General features: G+C 47.1%; 1 protein-coding gene across 4 annotated transcripts in view; it reads left to right on the top strand.

Annotated features, from left to right (window-relative positions):
- The window catches only part of PACSIN2 (protein kinase C and casein kinase substrate in neurons 2), a 60,264-nt gene that overhangs the window by 38,988 nt on the left and 9,122 nt on the right, over positions 1-12,154 (top strand). For all 4 annotated transcript variants that reach the window (XM_073567702.1, XM_073567699.1, XM_073567701.1 and 1 more), the window contains exons 3-5: positions 10,211-10,367; positions 10,663-10,898; positions 11,039-11,194. In XM_073567702.1, coding sequence (XP_073423803.1) covers positions 10,211-10,367; positions 10,663-10,898; positions 11,039-11,194 — 549 coding nt within the window. The remainder of the gene's footprint in view (positions 1-10,210; positions 10,368-10,662; positions 10,899-11,038; positions 11,195-12,154) is intronic.

The following is a 12,154-nucleotide window of genomic DNA, read 5'->3' as shown; positions in this document are numbered from 1 at the left end:
TTTTTTTTTTTTGTTTTTTTGTTTTTTTTTTCTATTTTTATGTTTTCAGTCAGCTGCACCCCTCCAGATGAGAAGATAAAGGTTATTGTGTTGTCAGAGATGTGGTCAGGGACTTCCTTGGCAATTTGTCCACTAGACCGTATACTGTAAACTCAGACTTCTCTATATGTATATTTTATACCTATATATCTGTAAGTTCTCATGCCCCCCCATATATAGTAGACTAAAGTCAGCCGAACCTGCCGGCACTCAACAACCATCTATTGTGTATGGGGACTCCCCGAAATGAAAAAGAATCTAACCTTTTAATGAGGCGTTTGAGATTGATCAGGCAGTGCACTTGATCGGTTGTGACGGGGGGGCGGCGGGCCCTGTCGTCTTCAGACGGGGGGGGCGGCGGGCCCTGTCGTCTTCAGACGGGGGGGGGCGGCGGGCCCTGTCGTCTTCAGACGGGGGGGGCGGCGGGCCCTGTCGTCTTCAGACGGGGGGGGCGGCGGGCCCTGTCGTCTTCAGACGGGGGGGCGGCGGGCCCTGTCGTCTTCAGACGGGGGGGCGGCGGGCCCTGTCGTCTTCAGACGGGGGGGCGGCGGGCCCTGTCGTCTTCAGACGGGGGGGCGGCGGGCCCTGTCGTCTTCAGACGGGGGGGCGGCGGGCCCTGTCGTCTTCAGACGGGGGGGCGGCGGGCCCTGTCGTCTTCAGACGGGGGGGCGGCGGGCCCTGTCGTCTTCAGACGGGGGGGCGGCGGGCCCTGTCGTCTTCAGACGGGGGGGCGGCGGGCCCTGTCGTCTTCAGACGGGGGGGCGGCGGGCCCTGTCGTCTTCAGACGGGGGGGCGGCGGGCCCTGTCGTCTTCAGACGGGGGGGCGGCGGGCCCTGTCGTCTTCAGACGGGGGGGCGGCGGGCCCTGTCGTCTTCAGACGGGGGGGCGGCGGGCCCTGTCGTCTTCTTACTTTTACCATTCACCGCTGGTATGAGATCACATCTACCATCCAGAAAGTCATCGTCCACCACTGGTCTACTCTTACGTCGCCGATCACCAGGTCTGTGAGCTTTCGGGAAGATTTGTGTAGAAGTTTTTTAATGAATGAAAGTTGCATGATGCAACCAAGGAAAACTATGAAAATGCTGAGCAAAAGTATCAGTACCCATCGTCGTGCCTCCCAGAGCAAGAGGGGCTCCTGATCGTAAAGGCTTTGATTTAGGACCTTCTCTAAGATGTCACATGGGAAAGCGGAGGTCCTTTTGAAATGCGTACTACGACAAGACTATGATCGTCGATAAGATTATTTGTAGAATCGATCCGACAATCAACATGCTAGACTAAAGTAGCTGATCAGAGACTAGAATCTGGTGGCCACAATTCCTAGTCTCTTGCCGCCGGCTCGTGTATATCCGATGGTTGAGCAGATCCACGTTGTCTTCCGTTTTGATTGTAACCCTTCTAGATGGTGTTTTTCCTCGTGGTATCGTCTTTCTCGCCTTCTCGATGCATCTGCTTTGCGTTAGTTAAAATTTGCTGAGCTGTGTTCCCTTGTCTCTTCTCATTGTTCTAGCAGGGAAACCATGATGTGAAGTCATCTGGAAGTTCTGTAGGAAACTTGTAACAATTACTGTGAGTCATGGAAGGCCAGGATTTCGCCCCGAAAGGAAATTATTAGCGAGTGAACGGAAACTAGCTTTCCTCAGTACTGGAATTTGGCTGTAATGCTATCATGCACGGCAGGGGTCCGCAACCTGCCGCCCTCCACCTGTTGAAAAACTACAACTCCTAGGGCATTTTTGCTGGTTTTCCCCTCCGCAGTCTCCATCTCTAGTTACCAGTTGTCTCTGAGCTAGTGAGTGTAGAAAAGCTAATTTACCATGTGCACACAAAAGGAGGGATTCCTGTTCTCCTGTCTCTATGTAGAAAATGATTTGAAGCAACAGCCTGGAGGACCTCATGCAGTAGTACTGAACATTGTAACTGTGAATACAGAGCTTACTGTGTCAGTGTCTTTCACACTCTTTCACTCCTCCCCTCCTCTTAGACTTCAATAGGCAGCTGCAACTTGATCTCTCAGTGATTGAACAGTCAGTTTTGTTTAGCCTAAGAGAGACTTCAGCAGTTCATGAGTTTAGGAGACTGGGGTGAAAAGTGGCTCATAAGTGGAGAAATAAGCAGCTTTCTTAAATATACAGATTGGTACAACTATGACTATTTAAGCTAATGTGCTTTAGGCTTATCTTACCTCCTCTAGCTTCCCATGCTGTATGGTCGATTAAGCCAAAGATGGCCATTCACAACATTACATGAACTTCAGCTGAAACTTGAGATTTCGGTCAACTGGTGATGATCTAATTAGGTGTCCCAATTATTTTCCCAGTCCCCAGTGGGCGGGTGAGAGAGAAGGATCGGACATGTTGGATTTGTACATGTCCACTCACAGGAGATAAGTAACCGGCAGCAGCTTATTTCACTCTCCCTATTGAAAACACATGCCCACTCTGCTCCAGAGAGCGTGCATGTGGATGGGCACTTCCTTTTAGAGGAGCAGTTCGACTTATTTCCCATGAGTCCTTTTGACAGACCCGGATAAGAGGCATTGGATTATGGGCTGTGTATACAATTTTGAGCCTACGAAAATGTTTATGGTATAGGAACTCAAGCTCTGGAGCACAAACTTCAGCTCTAACCATTCCAGCGACTACTTGGATGACTTTTAGAGGTGTGGTCTTTAAACGTCAGCTGTTTAGGTTTGCTGGGAGTTGCAGTTTGCCAAGAGCTGGAGAATTTAGTTACGGTAGAGCTGAAGTTTGTGCTCCAGAGCTTCAGTTCCTTACTGTTTTTGCTATTAATCTGGTTCCCTTACAGCAGCTATTGTGAAACTGTCAGGGCATGCCGAAAACTTCAGTTTCTGGACAGATGGTTGTGTTTATGTTGGGAACCGATGCTCTGCAGCACAAACTTCAGCTCTAACCATTCCATCTATTTGTCAGATCAGCAGTGTCGTCCGTCCTGTGGCTCTCCTTTAGGAAACTGTTGTCGGGGCATGAAGATGGAAGAGAAAACTTCATCACAATCGGACGAGTGTTTTTCTTTCCTTCCACGGCTCAAGGTCACACAGAATTTATTCACTTTGCTGCTATCGGATTCCACCCAACAGAGGCCTGGCTGTTCGTTGCCGCTCGCTGGGTGACTGACTCGCTCCACTGTCAGCGCTACATGTCAGTGAGTCCGGCGCGTTTCGCAGTGGAAGCTGTTTGTACACATCAATCCCCCCAATGTGTCCTCGCACGCGCTGCTGACAAGGGGCTCCTAAACTAATCTGAGCCCAGGAGGGAAAGCCTCCCTTTGAATGGCCCTTTAACACGTCGCAGAAAAAATGTACAAGGGGAGCATTAACCTCTGCTGTGAGGGGCGGGGGGGAAAAAAAAGTTAGCAAAATAGTGAATCGCCCACACCCCGCTAATAGTAATCCCATGGCAAAATATTAAAACTACAACCCATGTAGCAATTGAAAGAATTAAGGCAAAAAAAATTGATTCCCCCTGCTGTTGGCTACGTTTTTTAGCTCGGCAGAGCTGTAATCTGTGGCTACAGTGCAGCTACGGTGCCTACAGGGGATCACTGGTAGTCTGAGACACGCCCCCTGTCTACTGATTGGTTCAAACTGCCTTCCCGCTACAGCTCGTCATTTTCCGATTGGCTGCTGTGACTAAGTAGAAAACAATAGATTTTTTTATTACATTAAAGGGGCATTTCCTATTACGGGAGACCCCCCTTTTCCCTCGGTGCAGTTTGTTTTATAAAAATAGACCGGTTTTATTCACCCTCCCCGGGTCCGGCCCTAAGTCTCTGTCGCTGTACTCGCTATGTTGCTTTCTTCAGCTGTGACATCGACAACTGTGCAGCCAATCGGAGTGGCTTGGGCCGTCAAATATTGCTGAGCTCAGTGATTGGCTGCAGTGCTGTCTCTGACATCAGTGCTGCAGACCATATCAGACCTCGGAAGCATCGGCGGAAACTCTGCTCCGGACCCGGGGAGAGTGAGGAAAGCCAACTTTTTTTTTTTTTTCCGTGTGTTTGCACCCGGGAGAAACTGGAAAATCCATTTAAGGACTGACCAACCTATTAAGCCTTCAAAGCCCCTGTTCACATTAGATTAATGTAGATTTTCTGCCGGAGCGGATGACTAATTTTTACGGGAGCCTCCTGACTTACCCTATGTAGAGGGAGCCATGTTGAATTTGTGTCCTGATTATTTTGCTTCCCCAAGGGAATTATCTGCCGTCGGATATGTCTGGCAGCCACTTTTTCGATTAAAAACGTATGCATGCTCGGCTGAACCGAGCGTTCATGTGCTATGAGAGAGCCACAGACTAACAAGCCGTGTAAGTTTTGATTCTCTACTCTATGACCCAAAGTCACATCAAATGTACGCATCAGAAATGTAAAAGGTCGCTAGAAAATGAAGTAGGGTTCGTCAGGATCCCATATGAAAGTGCATCGATTGTTGAAGCCTTGACATTAGTGTGAACACAACCTTAAGGATGGAAAACTGAAACCTCGGAAGATTTGCGTAGGGATGAGCGCGTCTTAATTTTTGGAATTAATTCCATTACATTTTTTTTTTTTTTTTTTTTTTTAATTTTCTATCCCCCTCCGTCAAATTTTTCTGTTGTCATGGTGATAATTGACGGCGAGATTAGAATACGCGGGATAAGCTTTTGCTGATTTGATACCGTACTCCTCTTGGTGCGGCGCACAGAACGAGGGGCGGTGGTGGTGGGATACAACGTTTCTGCTTGGTAAAGTGACATGATCCAGATGCGCTCTGACGCGTCGTACGATGAGTAATTTCGCAAGTTCCGTAAAGCTCGCTATTTAAGGAGCGAGGCGAGGAGTCTCGGCGGCCACGGGGTTAATGCCGCCTTGTTTTGCTTTAGGATTACGTTGCAGGAATTTGGACTATTCGCAACCTGTATACATTGGTAATTCATAGTCCTCATTCAGGGCCGCTTCTGTCTTGTGCAACCAGGAGCGGAGAGATAACAAGTGGAGCTTTCTGCTCGCCCCGCGGAGCGTCTCGCTGCAGAGTGTTTATACAGGGAGAAGACATTATATAACCAGAGAGCGGGAGGGAGAGACTTGTCCAACCTGATTTCTCTTCTGATGTATGAAGCCATTTACAGGGTTCTGGTCCCCAGGAGACGGCGCCATTTATGATTCGACTTTCTCTCCCCTACTCGGCAAAACAGATATGTGAAGAATGTGCCACTATGTGCTAGAGAGATGGTTATCGAGTAGGGAGCAGTCACTTAAAGGGAAAGCAAGATTGGAAAGGGATGAATGGAATAGAAAAGAAGAAAGGGCAAGACGGGATAAAGTAGAAGGGAAAACCGGAATGGAAAAGATGAAGTAAAGTGAGGAATGGAAACAGAAGGAGAGAAAAACAAGAAAGTGGAGGCGAAGGGTGAAAGGAGTGAAAAAAGATGAAAGGTAAAAAGTGGGGAGTAAAAGGAAGGAATGGAAAATACCTGAAGGGAAAGAAAAGAAGGTGGGGAAAAGGAAACAAAAGGGGGCTAAAGGGAAGTAAACCCAGGAAAAGGAGTGAAGGGAATGGAAAAGGCAACATGAAGAAAAGTGGGGAAAGGAAACAAAAGGAGGGTAAAGCGAATGGAAAAGGAGACTAGATGAAAGAAGAGAAAGGAAAGAAAGTGGGGAAAGGAAACAAAGTGTGGGGGGAGGTGACGCGAAGGAACACTGGAAGTAGGGAGAGGGGAAAGGAAAAGACCTGAAGGGAAAAGAAAGAAGGTGGGGAAAAGAAACCAAAGGGTCCTAAAGGGAAAAACTGGGGAAAAGGCAACATGAAGAAAAGTGGGGAAAGGAAACAAAAGGAGGGTAAAGGTAATGGAAAAGGAGACTAGATGAAAGGAAAGGAAGTGGGGAAAGGAAACAGAAGGAGAGGGGTAAAGGGAAGTAAAATGGATGAAGGTAAAAGAAAAGGGAAGTAGAAAACAGTGTTAGAAGTGGAAAAGGAGACTTGAAGGAAAGTGAACAAAAGAAAGTGGGAAGAGGAAGCAAAAGGAGACTAAAGAGGTAAAGCTGGAGAAAAGGGGCGGTAAACCCTGGAAAAAAGACGTCAAAAGTATGGAAAGAAATTGAGGAAAGGAAACAAGTCGAGGGTATAGGGAGGGAAAACTAGTGAAGGGGGGGAAAAAAAACGGGGTACTGTTTGTTTGTTTTTTTGTTTTTTTTATAGGGGTCTTAGAGTATATACTGAGTAGAAACTCTCCAAATGCTCAAAAATCCTTAAAATCCTGGGGATTCTGCTTAGTTTCTTCTCTGAAAACTGCAAAAAGACTCCTTGTGCATATTGAGGGGTGTAGAAGAAACAGGAAGAAAAGGTAAGAGTAACAAAAAGCAGGGATAAGGAAAAGTTGGGTTACAGGAGAGAGGTAGGAGGGGAAGGAAACTGAAAGAAAAATGGGAAAAGTAAAGAAAAAGAAATTGAGGAAAAGTGAAGGGAAAGACAAAACTGGGCAAGGAAGTGAAATAAGAATGAAAAAGCTGTGAACGGAAATAAATGGCGTGGAAGGAAAGTGTGGGGGGGGGGGTAAGAACAGAGGGAGGAAGAAAAAAACGAGGAAGTAATACCCGAGAAGGAAAAGGGAGGAAGGGTGAGAAGGGGAAAAAAATGGGGTGAGTGTTTATCTGTGAGCAAATCTTCTTTTACCTGTTACTTGTGAGATTTCCTCTGTAACTTGTAAATGGTGATCATCAGGGGAAGTTCTTGTGTGGGAAAAGGCTGCTCATTTGCTCTGTTGCGTTGGGAACAACTTTTCCTAGCTTCTTGTTTGCAGTACATGGACTAAGTGTTGCTAATGGCAATGTAAAAAATGTATTCATGGGACGATTTTGTTGTGACTCATGAGACAATGAAAAGAAGCGGTTATTACCTAGACGAGTTAGTGGATTACATACGGTTGCGCCTGCAGAATCACTTTACGCTTTATTGCTTAGGATGTAGGTTTGACATAGATGTCATAGGAGTAAATGGCTCCCGGTGCTGTAATATACAGGAGTAGTCATCGTATTTTATTATTATTGGTACTATTATGATGACTGTAACCTGAGCAGCGCTGTAAAGCTCACTTCTCGTAAAGCCTGACCACCAACCCACAAGTGCTACTTTACTCGGCTACTACTGTGGCTGATCATGATGTGACATGGCAGCTTCCCGAAAACACTCTTCCTTATGCCCCTGAGCATTTCAGGCCTTGATATGGTAAGAAGTTATTAGAAATCAAAAAAATACCTATGTATTGCTGGCGCCTAGAGAGGCAGGAACACGCACATACTCTGATGTGCGTTACCATGCACCTTCCCCTGTAATTCACTTTTCCTCAGTGAGTCCTGGAATGAGGGAAGAAATATGGATTTGGTGGAATGATTTTTCATGGGTCTGTGTAAGTGTATGTACTGCTGGATCCTAGATAGGTAGGAGCACACTGTCTGCTCTGCATTACTAGACCACTTCCCCTGCAACTTCTGTTTCCTAGCTGAGTCCTGGAATTGGGGTGAAAGAGAATATGGATTTTTTTTTTTTTTTAAGAATTATTTGTAAGTCTATTTGGGTCTTTGTAAATGTATGTACTGCTGGAGCCTAGATAGGCAGGAATATATACATACTCTACTGAGTGAGCTTCACTGTGCACCTTCCCCTGCAATTCACTTTTCATAGCTGAGCCCTGGAATGAGGGGAGGAATATGGATTTGGCAGAACCATTTCTCATGTCTCTATGGGTCTTTGTAAGGGTATGTACTGCTGAAGCCTAGCTAGGCAGGTATATACACACTCTGCTCTGTATTACTACCAGGGCTGTGGAGTCGGTAAGCCAAAACTGACTCTTCAATTTCCATGACACAGCCTCCATCTCCACCAAAATGGGCTCCGACCTGGGCTGTGGAGTTGGAGTCGTAGAGTCGGAGGTTTGGCTTACCAACTCCACAGCCCTGGTATATTGGATTTGTTGAGTCTGTGTCATGGAAATTGAGGAGTTGGAGTTGGCTTACCGACTCCATGACTCCGACTCCACAGCCCTGCTAGGGCTGTGGCGTTGGTCAGCCAAACCTCCGACGACTCAATTTCCATGACTCCGACTCCATGACTCCAACTCCACAGCCCTGATTACTACACCATTTCCCCTCTAACTTTGAGTTCCTAGCTGAGTCATGGAAAGCGGGAAGGAAAATGGATTTGGTAGAAATATTTCTCATGATTCTAAAGGAATCTGTATGGTTATTTATGGGTGTGAAAGTGTTTGCCCCCTTCCTAATTTCTTATTCTTTCGCCTATTTGTCACACACAAATGTTTCAGATCACCAAACAAATGTAAATATTAGACAAAGAGAACACAAGTAATCACAAAATGCAATTTATAAATGAAGGTCTTTTTTATTAAGGGAAAAAAATCCAAACCTATAAGGTCCTGTGTGAAAAAGTGATTGTCCCCTAAACTTACTAACTGGTTGGGTCGCCCTTGGCAGCAACAACTGCAATCGTTTGCGATAACTTGCAATAAGTGTTTTACAATGCTCTGGAGGAATTTTGGGCCATTCATCTTTGCAGAATTGTTGTAATTCAGCCACATTGGAGGGTTTCAGAGCATGAACCGCCTTTTTAAGGTCATACCTCAGCATCTGTCGGATTAAGGTCAAGACTTTGACTAGGCCACTCAAGTCTTAATTTTGATTTTTGTTACGCCATTCAGAGCTGGACTTACTGGTGTGTTTTGGATCATTGTTCTGCTGCAAAACCCAAGTGCCCTTCAGCTTGAGGTCACGAACAGATGGCCGGACATTCCCTCTTCAGGATGTTTTGGTAGACAGTAGAATTCATGGTACCATTTACCACAGCAAGTCTTTCAGGTCCTGAAGCAGCAAAACAGCCCCAGACCATCACAGTGCCACCACCATATTTTACTGATGGTATGATGTTCTTTTTCTGAAATGCTGTGTTCCTTCTACGCCAGATGTAATGGGACATACACCTTCTAAAAAGTTCAACTTTTGTCTCATCGTTCCACAGAGTATTCTCCCAAAAGTTTTGGGGATCAAGATGTTTTCTGGCAAAACTGAGACGAGACTTTATGTTCTTATTACGCACCAGTGGTTTTCATCTTGGAACTCTGCCGTGCAGACCATTTTTGCCCAGTCTCTTTATTATGCTGGAGTCATGAACACTGACCTTAACTGAGGCAAGTGAGGCCTGCAATTTGGATGTTGTTGTGGGATTTTTTGTGACCACTTGATGAGTCGTCACTGCACTCTTGGGGTAATTTTGATCAGGCGGCCACTCCTGGGAAGGTTCACTACTGTATCATGTTATCACCATTTGCGGATAATGGCTCTCACTGTGGTTCACTGGTCTCCCAAAGCTTTAGAAATGGCTTTATAACCTTTTCCAGTGCTGGTAGATCTCCATTACTTTTTCTCATTTGTTCCAGAATTTCTTTAGATTGCACATCATGATTAGCTTTGAGGACCTTTTGGTCTACTTCACTTTGTCAGGCAGGTCCTATTTAAGTGATTTCTTGATTGAGGACAGGTGTGGCAGTAATCAGGCCTGGGTGTGTCTAGGGAATTTGAACTCCGCTTCCCAAAAATGTGATAAACCACAGTTTACTTATCCCTTAAAAACATAAATTATCACTTTTTTTTTTTTTTTTTTTTTCACACAGGACCCTGTAGGTTTGGATTTCTTTTTCCCTTAATAATAAAGACATGCGTTATGTGATTACTTGTGTTATCTTTGTCTAATATTGTAAACTTGTTTGGTGATTGGAAACATTTTAAGTGTGACAAACATGCAAAAGAACAGGAAATTGGGAAGGGGCAAACACTTCCACACAACTGTATACGGCTGTAGCCTAGATAGGCAGGAATATACACACGCTCTGCTCTGCATTAGTATGCACCTTCCCCTGTAACTTGCATTTCTTGGCTGAGTCTTGGAATAAGGGAATGACTGGATTTGGGAGAAGTGTTTGTAACCAAGGGACTGTGTAAGGTTATGTACCGCTTAAGCCTTTGTAGACTCTTGCGCCTGCATTGGAGCTGTATACACAAAACGGTGATTTTTTTTTTTTTTACCCAGGCTATTAAGCGAACGTCATTCTGTTGTCTGCATTTTATTTTTCATTGCATTTTTTTTTTTAATTTTTGACAGATCGGCAATTACAAGCGTGCAGTCAAGAGGATAGATGACGGGCACAGGCTCTGCAACGATTTAATGAACTGTCTGCATGAGCGGGCGAAAATCGAGAAGGCGTACGCACAGCAGCTGACAGAATGGGCAAAGAGGTGGAAGCAGCTCGTGGAGAAAGGTAAAGAGGGAGGAAATCTGGCAGGGTCACATCTGTATTACCTAGGATCGGGCATAGAGCGGTTGTCTCTTCCCTTTCTTGCTGTTATAGCCAGCAGAATTGTGAGTTCAGCTCTGGAGTATAATACAGACTGTAGGAAGTGCTGTGTTATTTAAATGGCTTCTGTCCAGTGGTCTGCGTTTATACAGTGACCTATTCGTCTTTTACAGCCTGTATTTTAGTCCAGAGCTGCATTAACAATCAGGGCTGAAATCTCCCAGCATTCCTCAGTCTAATACCACTTTACCTCTTCTAGGGCCTCAGTACGGCACAGGGGAGAAGGCCTGGAATGCCGTGATGACCGAAGCGGAGAGAGTCAGCGAGCTCCACCTCGAGGTGAAGAACGCGCTGATGAATGACGACTTTGAGAAAGTGAAGAACTGGCAGAAGGAGGCGTACCACAAGCAGATGATGGGGGGCTTCAAGGAGACCAAGGAAGCTGAAGATGGCTTCAGGAAAGCACAGAAGCCGTGGGCAAAGAAACTGAAGGAGGTGAGAGGGAAGACGGCCACAATCGGTCACATTCCACTCAAGGGGCACGTGACCACTGCAGCCAGTCGGTGGCTGCTGAACGGTTGAGGCGGTCACCACAAGTGCAATGGTTGGATTTTTTTTTTTTCTGCTTTCTCCAGGTGGAAGCAGCTAAGAAGGCTTACCACGCTGCCTGCAAGGAGGAGAAACTCGCCATATCAAGGGAGACAAACAGCAAAGCCGACCCTGCGCTCAATCCTGAGCAGCTGAAGAAACTCCAGGACAAGGTGGAGAAGAGCAAGCAGGACTCTCAGAAGGTGCGGATGTGGCGGCTAACCTCGCCTTTGTTTGTATACCTGCCCTGGTGTAACGCCCCGATGAGCAAATATACGCTGTGATCGGCAGCCGCTGCATTGCCACTTGCGAGAGCCCCAGTGCAAAATCAGTAATATGGCCGCCTACAAACCACATGCCCTATACAACCTGGGGTCCTCTTATGTGGTATTTACAACCCCCCCCATAGGTACCTGGATCAGAAACCTCCACATACTTTATAGAAACACCCCCTGCTTAAAGGGATAGCATCAGATTAGAAAGCATTGGCTGTATTCTTCCAGGAACAGCGCCACTCTTGTCTATAGGCCGTGTTTGGAACTCCAGGTTTAATAGCCTGCTGCTCCAAGATGTACTGCTAGGCAATGGAGGGGGAGCGAAGGTCGCTCCATACACCTGCTGTTAAACCACTGAAATGCTGAGACTGTAATTTGCACAATCCCAGTATGGCGTCCGTTCAGGAACACATCAGCTACACCACTAATATCCGCCTGTGATGAGATTGTGGGGTGTCAAAAGGTCATCTGCTGTATGCCCCCATTTGCTGAAGTTCTCGCTCCCCTCTCCGCCGTTGCGGAGGGTTGTCGGCTCCCCTCTCCGCCGTTGCGGAGGGTTGTCGGCTCCCCTCTCCGCCGTTGCGGAGGGTTGTCTGCTCCCCTCTCCGCCGTTGCGGAGGGTTGTCGGCTCCCCTCTCCGCCGTTGCGGAGGGTTGTCGGCTCCCCTCTCCGCCGTTGCGGAGGGTTGTCGGCTCCCCTCTCCGCCGTTGCGGAGGGTTGTCGGCTCCCCTCTCCGCCGTTGCGGAGGGTTGTCGGCTCCCCTCTCCGCCGTTGCGGAGGGTTGTCGGCTCCCCTCTCCGCCGTTGCGGAGGGTTGTCGGCTCCCCTCTCCGCCGTTGCGGAGGGTTGTCGGCCGCCCCTCTCCGCCGTTGCGGAGGGTTGTCGGCCG

Source organism: Dendrobates tinctorius, unplaced genomic scaffold (genome assembly GCF_039654945.1).
Source record: "Dendrobates tinctorius isolate UK_male_01 unplaced genomic scaffold, ASM3965494v1 ptg000020l, whole genome shotgun sequence".
Lineage (NCBI taxonomy): Eukaryota > Metazoa > Chordata > Amphibia > Anura > Dendrobatidae > Dendrobates > Dendrobates tinctorius.
The sequence above is the reverse complement of the archived record's forward strand: the minus strand, read 5'-3'. Positions and strand labels throughout refer to the sequence as shown.